The 17,780-nt window shown below is 36.0% G+C and overlaps 2 protein-coding genes across 2 annotated transcripts; both read left to right on the top strand.

Moving 5' to 3' along the window:
• The first annotated feature begins 262 nt into the window (after positions 1–262).
• On the top strand, positions 263–4,305 carry LOC127154062 (gastrula zinc finger protein XlCGF57.1-like). The gene is made up of 2 exons (XM_051095457.1): positions 263–513; positions 2,103–4,305. Exons 1-2 carry the CDS (start codon positions 459–461, stop codon positions 3,800–3,802), a joined length of 1,755 nt encoding a protein of 584 aa, XP_050951414.1. The 5' UTR covers positions 263–458; the 3' UTR covers positions 3,803–4,305.
• A 2,811-nt stretch (positions 4,306–7,116) lies between these two features.
• Positions 7,117–17,749, top strand: LOC127153423 (uncharacterized). Its single transcript, XM_051094477.1, has 5 exons — positions 7,117–7,259; positions 8,665–9,003; positions 11,450–11,791; positions 15,990–16,322; positions 17,397–17,749. Exons 1-5 carry the CDS (start codon positions 7,208–7,210, stop codon positions 17,747–17,749), a joined length of 1,419 nt encoding a protein of 472 aa, XP_050950434.1. The 5' UTR covers positions 7,117–7,207.
• Positions 17,750–17,780: the final 31 nt, after the last annotated feature.

Below are 17,780 nucleotides of genomic sequence, written 5' to 3' on the forward strand. Positions count from 1 at the left end.
AACGTGAAAAAAACGTTTTTATAACGTTGTTGTGTTTGCTGGGTATCTACTAATCAGGGACTTATCAAACATCGTCAGATTGATTAATCCAAAATAAAAGTTTATGTTTACATACACGCACGACTATCAGTATTACAGCACTTTAAAGTTTTTTTTCTCCCTTATTATTTCCCCCCTTTTTCCTCTTTTTATCTCCTTATAATCCTCAACTATTGTGATAAACTATGTGTGCTTCACACTTCAGACCAATAGGTGGCGGAACGGCGCCTTTTCCCTTCAAACTCAAAACAGTAGAAGAGGAAAACGAATGAATGCGCTACCAGCCGATGTTTCTAAAAAAAAAGATTGGTAACGTTTTTAAAGCATGGAGTCAATTACAAGTGAAGACTTGCATTTAGACCAACAAGAAGAACAGAAACCTGTGAAGACAGAGTTTTTTTGGAGATTACAGTGAGAAGATGAGCGATCCAGAACCCCTCAGAGTGAAGGATGAAGATACTGAAGAACGAAGAGGTTTGTGTTTATTCCTGGTTCTTCATTAAAACGCCGCTGTGAAACACTAAGGTTATAAAACTTGAAAGAATTTCAACAGATTTTATGGTTGTAGTCAGTCAGTAAAACGAAGCATGTCCAGTCATTACACTTAAAGATAACTACTTGTTAAAGATGGTCACTGACTAATATTAAAACTACTAGTATCAGAGTATCAGAAGTACTAGTAAATGGTGTAAATAATAGCACTGAGTGATCAGATCTGAGTAGTGGGTTGCTGGATTCTGTGTGATGAATATGCAGTAGTTCTAGAAATTCTGACATTATTTACTCACACTTATATAATAATAAATCTATATGAATTTAATTCTAAAAATGTAATGCATGAACAACATGAGGCTGTGTAAATAATGAGTGAATTTTTTAGATGAACAGCTTTAATTCAATTAGAGATCCTTATACTACAAATATGGTGCACAATGTAACAAAATAACAAAATATCAAGAATCGCAGAGGTTTGGTGGTGGGCTTTTTTTTTTTTTTTTTTTTTTCTTTCTCTCTCCACTTACCCTAGCAACTGCAACACCCTGGGAACCACTCATTTTCTTCAGAAAATTTAAAAAATATTGTTTTACTTATTTTTCATTTTTTGTTTGTACTGACATTTTTTACTGTGTTAATCAGTGTTAAGGCCTTTTCACACCAAGAATGATAACTACTGTATTCTGGAGCTCTGTAAAGTCAAGTGAATTCTGATTGGGTGTCAATATTTTATCATTCATATAGGAAAAAAAAAAATGTTCTGAAAGTGATTTTGTTTCAACAGTACTGTTCCTCAATATCGTTATCATTAGTGTTGTTTATTGTGTTTTATTTATTATTTATGTTTCCGTCCATACTGTATAAAGTAACATAATGTAAATTGTGCACAATTATTAACCACAGTGGTTAGACATACATTCTTAATTTCAGACAGAACACATTTGTGACCCTGGACCACAAAACCAGTCTTAAGTCGCTGGGGTATATTTGTAGCAATAGCCAAAAATACATTGTATGGGTCAAAATTATTGATTTTTCTTTTATGGCAAAAATCATTAGGACACTAAGTAAAGATCATGTTCCATGAAGATATTTTGTAAAATTCCTACTGTAAATATATGAAAACTTAATTTTTGATTAGTAATATATATTGTTAAGAACTTTATTTGGACAACTTTAAAGGTGATTTTATCAATATTTTGATTTTTTTGCACCCTCAGATTCCAGATTTTCAAATAGTTGTATCTCGACCAAATATTGTCCTATCCGAACAAACCATACAGTAATTTCAGATGATGCTTTTAGATGATGTATATATCTCTGTTTTGAAAAACTGACCCTTATGACTGGTTTTGTGATCCAGGGTCACATTTATGCTTTTAAAAACGTGAGACAAAGCGCATTGGAAAAGCGCACAGGTTTGAACAGGGCCAAAAAACACTAGACAATGGCTCTGAGAAAGACATGATGATCAAGCACCGGAAGTAACAGTTTCTTCACATTTCTGTCATTGATTGATTGATATATAATGATTTGCTTAAAAAGCAACTTTTTTACTTTCATTTCAGACCTGATGGAAGAGAATGAGGAAAGTGAAGAACAGAACTGCTCACAGAAGGAAAGACAATTTAAATGGAGAAGAAGAGCCAACAAGTTAACTTGCCTTCAATGTGGAAAATCATTCCCATACAAAAAAAGTCTTGAAGATCACATGAGAATCCACACAGGAGAGAAGCCATTTACATGTGATCAATGTGAGAAAAGTTTCAGACTAAAAAGAAACCTTAATATACACATGAAAATCCACACTGGAGAGAAGCTACACACATGTGATCAGTGTGGAAAGAGATTCACACAAAAAGCAACCCTTAAGAAACACATGAACATCCACTCTAAAGAGAAGCCACACACATGTGATCAGTGTGGGAAGAGTTTCACACGGAAAGAAACCCTTACGGATCACATGAGAATCCACACTGGAGAGCCGCTGCCCACATGCGGTCACTGTGGGAAGAGTTTTGTACAGGCAGTCAGTCTTAATTCACATCTGCGTTCTCATTCTGAAGATCATCAAAGATCATTTACCTGTGATCAGTGTGGGAAAAACTTTCGTTGGGCACAATCCCTGAAGAAGCACCTGTCCATTCATACAGAGGAGAAGACTCATGTGTGTTCTTTGTGTGGAAAGATTTTTTCACGACTGTACACTTTTAAAATACACCAGAAAAGACACAACAGCGTGAAGAATCATAAGTGCTCTGATTGCGGGAAGTCTTTTTACACAGATGTTCAAATGAAGCTGCACCAGAGAATTCACACTGGAGAAAAACCTTACAAGTGTTCACAATGTGACAAGAGATTTAGTCGGGTAGAATCTCTGAAAACACATGAGAAGATCCACACTGGAGAGAGGCAGCACGTGTGTGGTCAGTGCGGGAAGAGTTTCACACTAATAGGAAACCTTAAAGAACACATGAAAATCCACTCTGGAGAGAAGGCACACACATGTGATCAATGCGGAAAGGGATTCAAACAAAAAGGAAACCTTAACAAACACATGAGAATCCACACTAGAGAGCCGCTGCCCACATGCGGTCATTGCGGGAAGAGTTTTGCACAAGCAGTCAGGCTTAATTCACATCTGTGTTCTCATTCTGGAGATCATCAAAGATCATTTACCTGTGATCAGTGTGGGAAAAGCTTTCGTTGGGCACAATCCCTGAAGAAGCACCTGTCCGTTCATACAGAGGAGAAGACTCATGTGTGTTCTTTGTGTGGAAAGATTTTTTCACGACTGTACACTTTTAAAATACATCAGAAAAGACACAACAGCGTGAAGAATCATAAGTGCTCTGATTGCGGAAAGTCCTTTTACACAGATGCTGAAATGAAGCTGCACCAGAGAATTCACACTGGAGAAAAACCTTACAAGTGTTCACAATGTGATAAGAGATTTAGTCGGGTAGAATCTCTGAAAGCACATGAGAAGATCCACACTGGAGAGAAGCCGCACACATGTGATCAGTGCGGGAAGAGTTTCACATTTAAAGGAAACCTTAAGTTACACATGAAAAGCCACTCTGGACAGAAGCCACACGTGTGTGATCAGTGCGGGAAGAGTTTCACACTCAAAGGAAACCTTAAAGAACACATGAAAATCCACACTGGACAGAAGCCACACGTGTGCTCTTCTTGTGGAAAATGTTTTACATGGTTGCATGGTTTGAAAGTACACCAGAAGACACATACCAGTGTGAAAGCAGTGTGAAAAAGACATTTGCTATATAATCTCTCCAGAGAATTCACACTGGAGAATAGACTTTTAAGTGCGGACACAGTGATAAGAGATGAAGTTTGTCAGGACACGTAAAACCACATTAGATGATCCACATAAGCTGAATCTGTAGGTGTAGTGTCATTAAAAGTATAGTTCTTGTTCAGATCCAGTTTCAAGTGCAACTTTGCATCAAGACCAGCAGTTCTGAGTGTTAAGGTTAAAATTAACTTGAAGATTGAGTTCTTCCAAAAAGACGAACATTTAAGAAGTGTGTCACTCTTAGTTCATTTACTGTTTTTTACAAAACAAAGTAGTCGTTTTTTACATGTACAGAATAGTCTTGAGTTTACATTTACTAGGTATGTGCTGAATGAGGCTTTTGAAACAGTGAGAATTTTACAAAAAACTGCGTTGATGCTTCAAAGCTTTTGGTACAGTTCTGTACTCCGCCATCTGGTGGTCAATAAAAATTCATACACAAAATGTGTCATTGAGATGTTTTGTTAATTGGGATGTCATTGTTAATTTTTTTTTTGTGAATTTTATAAGCATATATCTCATTAGCAAGGTGGTGCATGTGTGCAGCGATAGAGTTTCAAAAATATATTTTGCACAAAACAATGACAAAAGCCGCTTTTCCACTATCGTACCGAACGGTTCTTAGAACGGTCAGGTCCGGTTCCAGTTGTGTTTCCACCTGGGCCTGGTATACGGCACGGCACGATTACAAACCGTTCTCGGCCCGGAATTGTCGGCACGGTTAGACAACCGTGCCAAACCGTGCTGATAGAATGTGTGTGCTAAGCGAAAGCCGCTGTATGATCAAACAGCCAAAGTAAACAGCTGTTACCCTGCGTTCATAGCTCATGCATTAATAGTGTCAATAAATGTGTTAGTTTTCAGAAAGGTTTTACCTTCTGTGTCCGTTTCCGTTAGCATGCATATCCCGTCAGCATTTGTTGGTAATGTTATACCTGTCGTCGCCTTCTGTTTATTTAATTTTTTGCGTTGTTTATAGTTGTGTCCTTTTTTCTGTTATTCTGTTAAGTCCCAAAAACAGAAATACCTGATCATATGAAACCTGATCCGTGCTGACTGGTCCGGATCGGCACGGAACGGAACGGTTAAGCGAAGAGAACGGTTCGGCCCGATAGTGGAAAAGCGGCTAAAGACTTTGTTCTTCATTTCACCTGCTAAATAGAATGTTTAATACGCCAATAAATTAGACCAATGTAATTTTTCATTGCACCATTTTTGTTTCTTCTTTACAATAGAACACAACCATGCACATTGTTAAAAAAATGCACAAATACAAATGCAATTATTTGTTAATCATATGAAGAGTTCAGATGCAAAACCAGCTAAATCCATCTGACGTCTTTCTTTAAAAAATGCATTTTTATCAGACTCAGATTACATAGGTTTCTATGTAAGTACAGGCACTTCTGATTAGGCTGTGGTTGGTATTTTAGCGAGTTTTTGATGGACGGTTAATATGTGTCGAGAGCATTCACTCAGTATCATTATCTTATTTTTGACCGAGATGGCTTTTAGCTGGTTTTGCATCTGAACTCTTCATATATATATATGAAGAGTTCAGATGCAAAACCAGCTATATATATCCGGGTTCACCGTTTCCCGTTCACTGATACCAGAGACACCGCTCCGCCTTCGCTCCGCGTCTAAACTATATCAGTATGTTTGAAATACCACAGTTCTGTTCATAACGTATATTAAAAGAAGAATATAACAGAAATAAAACGAAATTATAGTTTTAAAGCGGCTTATAGGAACACAAGTGTGTAAACTTTTTTTCCTCATGCCAAGCTAACATGTTTGCCAGTCAGCATTAAAAGGTATAATTTCTGCTTTTTGCAGTGCAAATGTTTGTGATATAATAATAATAATAACAATACGTTTCGTCAGTTATTTTACGTACAGATCGCTGTATTTCTTATAGATTTCATTCAAAAACGGATATACAGACGAACTACCACAGTAAGATTACATTTGTTTGAATGCATTATTGAGAGAACGATTGCGTGTGAATAAGTGTTGTACTTGTTAAAATCACGCTTTCACTCGAAAATATTCAGTATCTTGAAAGAACAAACTAATTCATTGAAAACTATAACTTTCTGCTCATGTCCATTGCTGTCATATTAGTTTTCACATTCTTTCTGAATTTGAGTGATCCATCTCTATCAAGCTAGCTAAACAGGCTATGTTTAACACGCGAATTCTTGCTATATATGATATTTCAGATAATGATGCTGAGTGAATGCTCTCGACACATATTATACGTCCATCAAATACATCATTACTCCATTCACATGATCCTTTAGAAATCATTATAATATTCTGATTTGCTACTCAAAAACATTATTATTATTATTATTATTATTATGTTGAAAACAGCTGATTTTGTTTCAGGTTTTTTTAATAGAAAGTTAAGAAGAACAGCAATTATCTGAAATATAAATCTTTTGTAACATTAAAAATGCCTTTATCATTCCTTTTGATCAGTTAAAGCATCCTTGCCAATTCTTAATAATAATAAAAATAATAATAAATGTATATTTATTATACATTTATTTCTTTATTTATATATTCTCATGTTTGTTATATATATATATATATATATATATATATATATATATATATATATATATATATATATATATTATGTTTGTTTATCTGCTCTGTGAAACTCTGGCTAATAAGTTTTATGTTCGTTTCGTCCCTTTCCTGCTTACTAAGTCCTTTTCCGAGGCCGTCTTTTTTTCCCTCTAACACTAGCATTCTAATCCATCTACTTGTTTCCTTTTATTTAGTAATAAAGGGCCTTACATTTTGTTTTAAACAGTTTTCTTAAAATGAAAATCGTTGTAATTTGTAGGGTCTTTGTTTATGTGACAAGTGTCATTAAAAACATCTAACTGTACATTTAAAATAAATAAATAAACATTGGATGAAGGTGAAAGCTATTTTTGGAAAGGTGAATTCTTAGTTGGGACTCTAGATGGAGGTAGACACACACTTTTTTCTCTGATGAAGATCCCATATAAAATATGAATATATCAGCAACAATAAATGTAGTAACTATTTTGACCAAACTATGGTTGCAGTAGTAAATGGCTTTATGGTTTATATTTTATTATTTTCTTTTCTTCTTTTTGTGTTTTTTTTTTTTTTTTTTGTGTGTGTTTGTTTTGTTTTTTTTTTTTTTTTTTTTAATAAGGGTAATTAAAGAACGCAACGAAACGTCACTGTGTCATGACTGTGCAGTGAGTAAGAGCTTTCACTTTAATATAACGGCCTCGACTGCAATGTAAAGGAGCAAGAGTACGTTTAGGTCACTGAATCTGCGTTCATTTTAGGAAAGTGATTTTGAAAATGAAGCATATCTCTAATGTACTCTCATTGCACATGTTTTTGATCACGTACGGTAAGTTATGCTTATATATTCGGTCAATTATAAAAGCTAACATGAGGAAGTTTCGTTTATCAGCTGTACTCGATTTACATTCGACATAAATTATTACATTGTTGCTCGACCATTGTGAAACATTGGTTACAATCAGAGGTTTATTTGGTTTATTATATATATTGCAAATATGGTTTATTCTGAAGCATTCCAATTATTTTTGCTGCAGATGTAGAACAAAAGCTGTCTGCAATACTGCGCCTAAAATGTAGTGACCTAGTATTATTGAACTTGAACTTTTGAAGAGTCCTGATGGTGAAAACGTGTGATGTTGCTTAAGTAACTGTAATTTAAATGTAAAAGCCTTCATGCTAAGTGTTGCGCACTTTGATTTCTCCTGGAGAGGGTGAGCCTCGCCTCAGCAGCGCAACCTTACACCGGCAGTGCATGCATTATATACAGTAGCTATATCCATTGTTCGCCACTTAATCTAAATTAGTGGTGTAGTGGAAGCTGGAAAGAACAATTTACATCTGGACGTGATCTTCCGCAATCTCAAAATCTCAAAAAGCATTTCTTTACTAAATCCTTAGACTGAAATGTTTACAAGCGTTCACCGGTTTAAATATACCATTTTTAAGGCATTGTTTTCTTTATAATGTACTGATTCAAATTGGTAATCAATAATGAATGAGTATTTTACCAGTCTGCGCGCCTCCCCTGGCATATTCGCGCGCGTATGAACAGGCAGCATTTGGGGTGGGGGACGGAAAATAATAATAATAATAATAATAATAATAATAATAATAATAATAATAATAATACTTTCGTTTTAGTGATTGCCTAGTTATTTTTAGTTATTGATGTTTTAATCTGGTTACTTGTGTAGCGTTATTGTAGTGTTAATGTCGAGCCCTGTGCCGAAGCTTAGCCCCGGATGGCCCCGGCCCAGTTTAAACCCTGGTTACAATCTCTCTTCTGGTCAACAAACGTTGCGCCTATAAAAGTGAACGACGCAGGTTCCAGTCAGGGTGTATCAGTTGCAGGAGGCGTGGATGTAAAACATTATGGACAAATCAAGTCTTTGGCCAAACACTTTAATTAGGGAAAGGGGTTTCTGTTTTTGCACAGGTCCAGTGACATTTGGTATGAAAACACACAAACGTTATGTAGCATCATACAATGAGTAAATAGATGTCACCTAAACTGACCACTACTTTGAATGTGAGTCGCTTTGGAGAAAAGCTTCTGTCAAATGAATAAAATGCAAATAAAATGATATTTAATCAAATAATATAAATAATAAAAATTATATTTATGTGGGAGATGCAATCAAGAACTACCCACAATATTTATTATCATTTTCACTGCACATCTGTTATATAATTTTGTTTGGCTTATGATTACCTGTTTATTTCTTCTACAGGTGTAACTTATGTCTGGACAGATGAAGTATCAGTGTTTGTGATGGAGGGAGATTCAGTCATTCTAAACACTTTTATTAAAACAAACCAACAGGTCAGAATGAAATGGTATTTTAATGATATTTGCATTGCTCAAATCAGTAGAGATTGCAGACAGGCCTGTACAGATGAGCTGTGTGAACATTCTGATGAGAGATTCAGAGACAGACTTACACTGGACAATCAGACTGGATCTCTGACCATCACAAACATCACAACCAGAGACTCTGGACTTTATGAACTTCGGATCACTAGCAAAAGCCAAAGAATCCGTAGAAAGATCTTCATTGTTGCCGTATTTGGTGAGTCGTTGTTTTTGAAACTCTTGTACATTTAAATCACATTTTTTATGTGTTTCATTATATTTTTGCTGACATTTAGAGGTGTTTATTCTCTTTACCTCCATTATTTTTCTCATCCTTTTACATTTCATATGAAATATAGAAGAGGGACTGTAACCCATCAATCCCTTATGCAGGATGGACAGTCTTCTGGGCAGCAGATTATTATAGGCACCTATCATCATCATTGTACTGAGGATAATGAAAATCAGGAAGAGTTTAATTTACAGAACATTACACAAATTTGTTCCTGCCAAATCAATCAAAATAAAAACTAATATTTACTTTTGAACTATCAGAGAGATAGAATAAAAATGAAAACTAAAATAAACTGAAGACTAAATTAAAACTAACAAACACATTTTGTGGAATAACCAAAAGTGAACTAATTAATTTGAAAGTGAAAACAAAATAAAAGCAAAAACTAAATCAAAAACCCAAAACTATAATACCTTGGCAATAATCCCACGATTGAAAATATCTAAACAGATCTTGATTTTTTTTTAAAGAATTATTTTATATAAAAATATGTTAATTATTATATTAATTTTATGTGGATAGATGAAGCTGGTGAATGAGGCTTGCAGAGTTTCCAGTGCAAAATCTGTGTGTATAAAGGGCTAAAACATCACATCTACTGCAGTTTTAATTCTGCTTACCAGCACCAACTGACAGGCTGATTGCGAGTAGGATGTTTGTGTTTCCTCATTTTCTTTTTTCTAATTGTGTATTTCTTGTGTATTTGTTTCTGTCTTTATTTCAATTGCATTGTCTCTATTACTTAAGGAGACCTATTATGTTTTTGGGACTTTACCTTTCTTTTGTAATGTGTAATATGGGTATTTTTGCATTTTGTTGATCTGCAAAGTTTCAAAGCACAAAGTCCACACTAACATCTTGCAAATACATACGAGACACTGTGGTTTTTAACACCTTTGGACCTAATATGAACTAGAAAACTGTGTCTCAACAAGTCTAGATCAAGAAGACTATATATGGTTTAACAAATTTGCAACCTTTTGAGCTTTTGTTCCAAGAAGAAGCATGTTAAAATGAAATAAATAAAGAATGATTCATAATGTAATCCATAATGCATAATGTCTTACATGAATATAAGAATTCTAATAATTCCAAAAAAAAAAAAAAAGTCATCACACAAATTTAGATATTTTGCTTCCCAATCTACCTCATAATTTTGTAGATATTCCTCATTAGGTTTACAATTAACTTTATTAATTGATAATAGATATTTTTCCATTTCTATTTCCACCCCTGGAAACAGAGATGATGAATTAAGTCAACAGACAAGATGAATCACTTGTTGTAGCCCTCATTCGTAAGTTGCTTTAGATAAAAGTGTGAAATTAATAATTGTAATTGGGCCAGTGGTTTTATATGGAGCAAGACTTGAAAAACCACATAGTAAAATCTCAGAGGATCCTATGGCAAATTATTCTTCTGGGTTGTAATGCCATCTACACAGCACTCTGTTTCCTCTGTTTGAGATGGGAAGTGTGTAGAAATTTTGATTATCCAATAGGACACACAACTTGGGGCCCTATTTTACTAATGAAAGCGCAGCTACACTTAGGGCGTGTCCACATAACACCGACAAAGGCCGCCCAATATAGTTGACCATGACCATCTTACCTTAGACCCGCTCTGACTGAGCTGTGAACAGTCCGACTCCAACCACCATCATTTACTTCTGACATCCGAGCCACTGAAGACGCAGAGGATTAACGTTACTTTAGTTTTTGAAGGGAATGTGCCCACCGATTTACATAAATGTGTCTATGTTCACACAAATCATTTATGTGAGTATAAGAGGTTTTATATCTTTGCAAATCACCTTTCTTAATAATGTGCTAGTTTGGCAGCTAAATGCGGCTAAAGTAAACGAACCAGCTCATCACCCCATGGCGAACAGAGCTCATTAGCATTTAAAGGAACATGCAACAAAATGGCTCTCTCTGAACAGGACTGATTTTGACAAGGTAAAAAGGGTTTACACTGTCACTGAGAAATTTTAACCAAAGTATGTTATACTTCTCATTAAAACCCTAAAGAATCATAATCAGCTTGTGGAAAACGGGCATCTGATGACCCCTTTAAGGACACTGAGCTTTGCCATTTTCAAACCTGGGACAGTTTTACGCACATACACATCCTCTCGAGTGCATGTTCTCTCAAGTGGCCCAAACTGCAAGTGTGGGTAATGTGACACCAGTCGTGGGCAGAGCCTTTCCCTTTTTTGTTACTTTATATTGGAGATTAAACTGCCTGGAGATATCTCTGCATTCAGTGGTTTGAACGCACACGTTCTAGACAGATCAGAATTGACTATTTAGACAGACCATGATATATTTTTGTTCGGGTTATAATTAACTGTTCATTTCTTCTTCAGGTTTTTTCGGTGTTGATACAAGAAGAGTGTCTGTGATGGAGGGAGATTCTGTCATGTTACACACTGGTGTTAAAACAACCCAACAAAACAAAATTACAATGAGATGGTATTTTACTGGCTGTCAAATTGCTGAAATCTCTGGAGATCACAGTGATATATGTACAGACGCTCAGTGTAAAGATGCTCATGGGAAATTTACAGACAGACTGGCTCTGGATCATCCAACTGGATCTCTGACAATCAAAAACATCAGAACCACAGACTCTGGAATCTATAAACTACAGATCACCCGCAGTGGCATGGGAATCAGCATCACAAAGACCTTCAATGTTACTGTCACTGGTGAGTTTCATGTGATGATATAAATTTAGCTCAAACTGCTTTTTGCTTACTCATGTATGGTAAAACATTTATTTGTTACAATCTCTCTTTGATAAAACCTAATGAAAAATGTAACACATTCCAAAATGCAGCCCAGATCAGATCAGTACAAGTCTTTGTAAATCCTCAGGTCAAATGACTTCAAAACATCTAAATGTAACATGTTGTTGTTGTTGTAAACTCAAAAATGAAGACCAGAAGACTCTTGGGCATCTTCAGCAAAGTTCTTGATTGAGAACGCACTGCGTGGCGCTGCAGTCATTTAAAGTATAACTAAAGCAGTGATACGTGGCATTTTATAGACATTCAGTGGGCTTCCAGACTTCCAGAACAACAATTTACAAATAATTTACTCACCCCTTTGTCATTAAAGATGTTCATGTCTTTCTGTCTTAAGTCGTAAAGAAATTCCTTTTTTTGAGGAAAGCATTTCAGGATTTTTTCATTGGTGCCCCTGATTTTAAACTTCCAAAATGCAGTTTAAATGCAGCTTCAAAGGGCTCTAAACGATCCCAACCGAGGAAGAAGGTAATTGTTTTTCAAAAAATGTATGCTTTTTAAGCACAAAAGCTTGTGTAGCACTAGCTCTGGGATGCATGTCCACAACGCTACATACTACTAAATCACGTCGAAAGGTCACGTGCGACTCACCACCTGACTTGCTGATTCTTTCCGACAGTGGAATAGACGTGGTCCATTCTTGACAGCATTGAGATTCCTGCTCCGTTAGCAATGGTAGGCATTTTCCACATGTGCACCACCATGTCTCATTTTGAACGTGGTCTGCCCGAGGCTTGAGAGACTTGTGTTGCCGCAGTAGTCTCCTCTGTCTAAGTTCATCATCTGTGTATTCCGGCTCAAAAAGGTAGGGTATGGTAAAAAAAAAAAAAAAAACTCCACCTCAGTTTGTTCCTACAGCTTTAGAATCGTCCGACATCATTGTACCTTTTTGTTTGTAAACAGTGATTGACTTACTTGCACTTCATTAGTCTTTGCATGTTCGCTTTGTAAGTACTGGGTCTCTAGTTCCGGCAACATCGCTTGTGACCTTTCAACGTGATTCTGTAGTATGTAGCGCTGTGGACGCTAGTGTTACACAAGCTTTTGTGCTTAAAAAGTTTACAAATTTTAATTTTGGGGAAATCGTTTAGAGCCCTTTGAAGCTGCATTTAAACTGCATTTTGGAAGTTCAACTCAGGGGCACCACTGAAGTCCATTATATGGAGAAAAATCCTGAAACGCTTTCTTTAAAAACCATAATTTCTTTATGATTGAAGACAGAAAGACATGAACATTTTAGATGACAAGGGGGTGAGTAAATTATTTGTAAATTGTTGTTCTGAAAGTGGAGTTCACCTACCACTTAAAGATAAAAGTTTCCAAATGTTTTAAGCTGCACCTGGCCATGAGAACAAAAGGCATGTGAAAATTCACATGTAGTTAACTTTCAGTAGGAAGATCAGAGACCAGCGAAACCCCCACGCTCTAAACTATACTGAATCTAATCAGATGTCATTATGTTTGCATTAAATGCCCAATACAATGTAGATCACCTTAGGTTTTCATCAGGATGTAAGATCTGTAAATCTAAAACAGATTCTGAAATTTTTAATCCCACATTGTACTACCTTGAGTAATTGTTGATATATTTTACATCAGTACATAAACTGATCAAATGCAATCTAATAAATGCTTCTGCCAAATGTATGAAAATTTAAATGAAAACCTGATTTATGAGGGAGAATCAAACAGCAGGAATAAAAATAAGAACCATATTTAGTATAAAAACTTACAAATTATATAGTTCACCCAAAAATGAAGGTTTTTTTCAAGGGCTAGGTTTAGGTATAGGGTAGGTGTAGGGCGATAGAAAATAGGGTTTGTACAGTATAAAAACCATTACGCCTATGGAATGTCCCCATAAAACATGTAAACACAACGTGTGTGTTCACGGTGTGTGTGTGTGTGTGTCTGTGTTTACTATTCACTGCTGTGTGTTGCACTTGGATGGGTGAAATGCAGAGCACAAATTCCGACTATGGGTCACCATACTTGGCCACACGTCACGTCCTGTCCTGTCCTGTCCAATACAGTTTATGTGCAAAGAAGACTAAAATAACAACTTTATTCAACAATGCTTCTCCTCCACGTCACCTTAGTGTGCCTGCCTGCAACTATTAGCTGAAAAAGCGTACTGGCTAAAGATAACACTTCCGGTCTGACAGTACGTGGCAAAGGAGACCAGAGGCCGTTTTGTTTTTTGTTTTTTTTGATTGATGTCAATGGAGGAGAGGCTGTACTATTCTGAATAAACAACTTTCTAGAGAAAACTCACAACTGTTCTACATCACAGCACCACATGCATGTGTTGTTTATGTGCAGAAAAAGCACACGCATGTCGTCACCTTTATTTATATAGCGATTTTAACAATAAAGATTGTGACAAAGCAGCTTTACTGTATTAAATAGTGCGTCAATAATGCAAAAGGACAACAGTAAACACTCAATTTTCAGGTAAAGGCAGTTCATCATTGAATTCATTGATGTCATCATCCAGCTCAGTTCAGTTTAGTAATTCTCCAGTTATGTTGTGATATTCTCCAAAATGGTACCCTAGAGTGACGCAGAGGAGGAGAATTGTTGAATAGTTGTTATTTTAGTGTTTTAGTGTTTGCACACAAAAAGTATTCTCATAGCTTCATAAAATTACAGTTGTTCCACTGATGTCACATATGGATTATTTTACCGATGTCCTTACTGCGTTTTTGTACCTTGATTGTGGTTGTACCCTTGCTGTCTATGGAGGGTCGGAGGGTTCTCAGATTTCATCAGAAATATCTTAATTTGTATTCCGAAGATGAACAAAGGTCTTAACGGACATGAGGGTGAGAGACATTAGTCTAAGGAAATACTTGGTTGTCTGAATGCACAAATATATGTAAATACATATTACCAACCAATATCACATTCATAGACATGAGACATGGCTGTATATTGGCATGGCTGTGATTCGGCTGTAGGTAACGCACTCTACGAGTGTGATGTTGCATTTATACAACAGTTCGGTGGTACGAGTGTTTTAATGCATAAGAAACAACAATGGTGTGTCTTTAAAAACCCTCTTTAGTGCAAACTACTTCCCTCCACCACGGATTCAAATCTCAAGATGACAGTTTAACAGCTGAACCAAAGCCTCTGTTACTTTAGAACTAGTAACGAAGGATTGAGTGGCTTCATTAAAAGCTAATTGTATTACTGTATTAAAAGCTCACTGTATTTTGTGGAGTAGAGTATTATGAGAGAGAGATGGACTGGGCGAATGCAATTACCTGCACCTCATATAGGATTCATTCTTCAGCCCATATTCAGCATAATATTTTCAAATAGACAATATCTTTATATATATAAACAAATACTTTCTCACCTGAAAACCTCTTGAAAACTACATTCCATTTTACAAAAAGGTGAAATGGCTGTTGGAGTTTTTACTGGACTCTAATATTGTTATCAGTCAATCAGATTCAAGGACCAGAAAGAACTGTTGTATAAATACAGAGTTCTGGCATGAAACTCTAGATCATCTCTAACTCAATCTAATTTCATGACATCACATGGCACAGCTCATTGATTCTCTCCTGTATCAGTAGCCAATGAGCTTTCTGCTCAACATTCAAATATATGACTAGTGGTTTCTGTAGCTGTACGCTTCAGAAACCCTCCACCTTCCCCAGCTCCACCTGTATAGATCTGCTACGAGATAATTCATGTATGCTATATGGGGGTTATTTCATGTATGTTATATGTGCAGCTGCAGTATTTCTTACATGCTCACAGCAGCATGTTGTGGATGTACTGGCAGTAGCAAGTCTCGGTACTTGGTCTGCCACAGCAGCGTAGCAGATCTATTCCACCAAGACCAAATACATAAACATTGTCATATACATCACCATGCCAATTTCTCCGAAAGTTGTCATGAAAGAAATTTAAATATATAATGCTGATGTTATTCTGCTGTTTTTTTTTGCATATGTTTCATTATGAATTCAGACGTATTTCTCTACTCACAATCTTTATGATTTGCAGATAAGCATTTTCACTGCACTTCCCTGTTGTATAATTTTGTTTGGCTTATGACTAACAATGTCTGTTTCTTTTTCAGGTCTTTTTGGTTTTAGAGCCATAGTGTCAGTTTTTGTGAAGGAGGGAGATTCAGTTACTCTACACACTGATGTTAAAACAAACCAACAAAAATATATTAAATGGTATTATAAAGACATTCAAGTGGCTGAAATCACTGGAGATCTCAGTTATATCTGTACAGATGTTCAGTGTGAAGATGCTGCTGAGAGATTTAGAGACAGACTGAAGCTGGATCATGAGACTGGATCTCTGATCATCACAAACACCAGAACCACAGACTTCGGACTTTATAAAATGCAGATGAAGAACAGCACCAGAATCAGTGAAAAGACCTTCTTTGTTGCTGTATATGGTGAGTCATATGTTTAAATCCTATATGTACATTTAAATTAAATGAATAGTATGTTAAGCAGACATCCCAACCTGTAAAAACTAATTTCAGGGAGGTATTACTATAAATAAAATAATAATAATAATAATAAAATAGACAATTTTTGAGCACATATGTGAATCATTTACATTACACACATATAAACATTCATTATTTCAGTAGGCTCTACTATGTTTTATATTTTTATGACTATATTAAATGAAATAGCATGTATATAGTGTTTGTGCCTTTCATTTCATTCTGTAACCTACTGTCCATGGGCTTTTTTGATTACTTTCAGTTAAAAGTGCCGGCGATGCACCATTGCCAGATATTACTATAAAAACAAAAGAAACCCGAAAAATAAATGAAAAATAAACTGAATTTCAAATATTTTGCAAATAAGATAAGACAAGGATACCACCGACCCTAAAATGCAACTTCCCACTGTATTAACCTTTCTAAATTGTCAAATTCAGTGGAAAAGACAAGTCCAAAAAGTATAATATCTGGATCTGGCAACACGGCGGAGGCTGTGCCTGTGACTTCAAGACTCGTTCACTCCGCCAGCGTCTCGCAGAAATCATTTTCATACACGGACGCTAAACATTCTTATGAACTGTCCAAACTGAATTATGCATGTAAACACTCATGGTGATCTCATAGCTGGCTAATGCTTCCTATATCACTACATGTGTCTCTCTCTTGCTCAAGTGGCACTCTTTGCATTCTCTACCTTGCCTCCACAATATCCGGAATATTGAATAATTTGTGGGCATCAGGGAGGCACTATGAATATGCGGGAGACTCCCGGATCTTCCGGGAGAGGTGGGATGTCTGGTTAAGTGGGAAGTGGAAAACAATTACTTAATGCTTTGGCAGAGAGGGGGAATTCCTGTCAGACCTGCTTTAGTTAAATCCAAAGTTCAGAGAACTTGATTAAAAAGTATACAAATTATGTTCATAAATGTAATTTTAACTAAACTTTCATGTTGTGTAGTTTGTTTGTTATTATCAGTATAAAGATCCTCCAGCAGCTGTTGGTTTGTTTTTCAGGTGCTCCTGCTGTTAAACCAGATGAAATGTCAGTAGAAGAGGGAGAGTCTGTAACTTTAGATCCTGGAGTAATAAGAAACAAGAATGATTTGCTGATGTGGTATTTTAATGATATTTGCATCGCTGAAATCAATGGGGATCAGAGTAAGATCTGTACAGATGAACAGTGTGAAGATGCTGATGAGATGTACAGAGAGAGACTGAAGCTGAATCATCAGACTGGATCTCTGACTATAAGAAACATCAGATGTACAGACTCTGGACTCTATAAACTACAGATCAGCAGCAGCAGTGACAGCATCATAAAGATCTTCAGTGTTATTGTTGGTAGTGAGTATCTGATGAATGTGTAAATCAGTGATGTTCTTCTTCTGATTGTTTGCG

The sequence above is a fragment of the Labeo rohita genome, chromosome 22 (assembly GCF_022985175.1).
Source record: "Labeo rohita strain BAU-BD-2019 chromosome 22, IGBB_LRoh.1.0, whole genome shotgun sequence".
NCBI classification, from domain to species: domain Eukaryota; kingdom Metazoa; phylum Chordata; class Actinopteri; order Cypriniformes; family Cyprinidae; genus Labeo; species Labeo rohita.

Coding starts and splice junctions, on each gene's coding strand:
- LOC127154062 (XM_051095457.1), top strand. CDS start 459: ATGAGCGATCCAGAACCCCTCAGAGTGAAGGATGAAGATACTGAAGAA. Junction 514..2,102: donor AGATACTGAAGAACGAAGAG/GTTTGTGTTTAT, acceptor CTTTCATTTCAG/ACCTGATGGAAGAGAATGAG.
- LOC127153423 (XM_051094477.1), top strand. CDS start 7,208: ATGAAGCATATCTCTAATGTACTCTCATTGCACATGTTTTTGATCACG. Junction 7,260..8,664: donor CATGTTTTTGATCACGTACG/GTAAGTTATGCT, acceptor TTTCTTCTACAG/GTGTAACTTATGTCTGGACA. Junction 16,323..17,396: donor CTTCTTTGTTGCTGTATATG/GTGAGTCATATG, acceptor TTTGTTTTTCAG/GTGCTCCTGCTGTTAAACCA.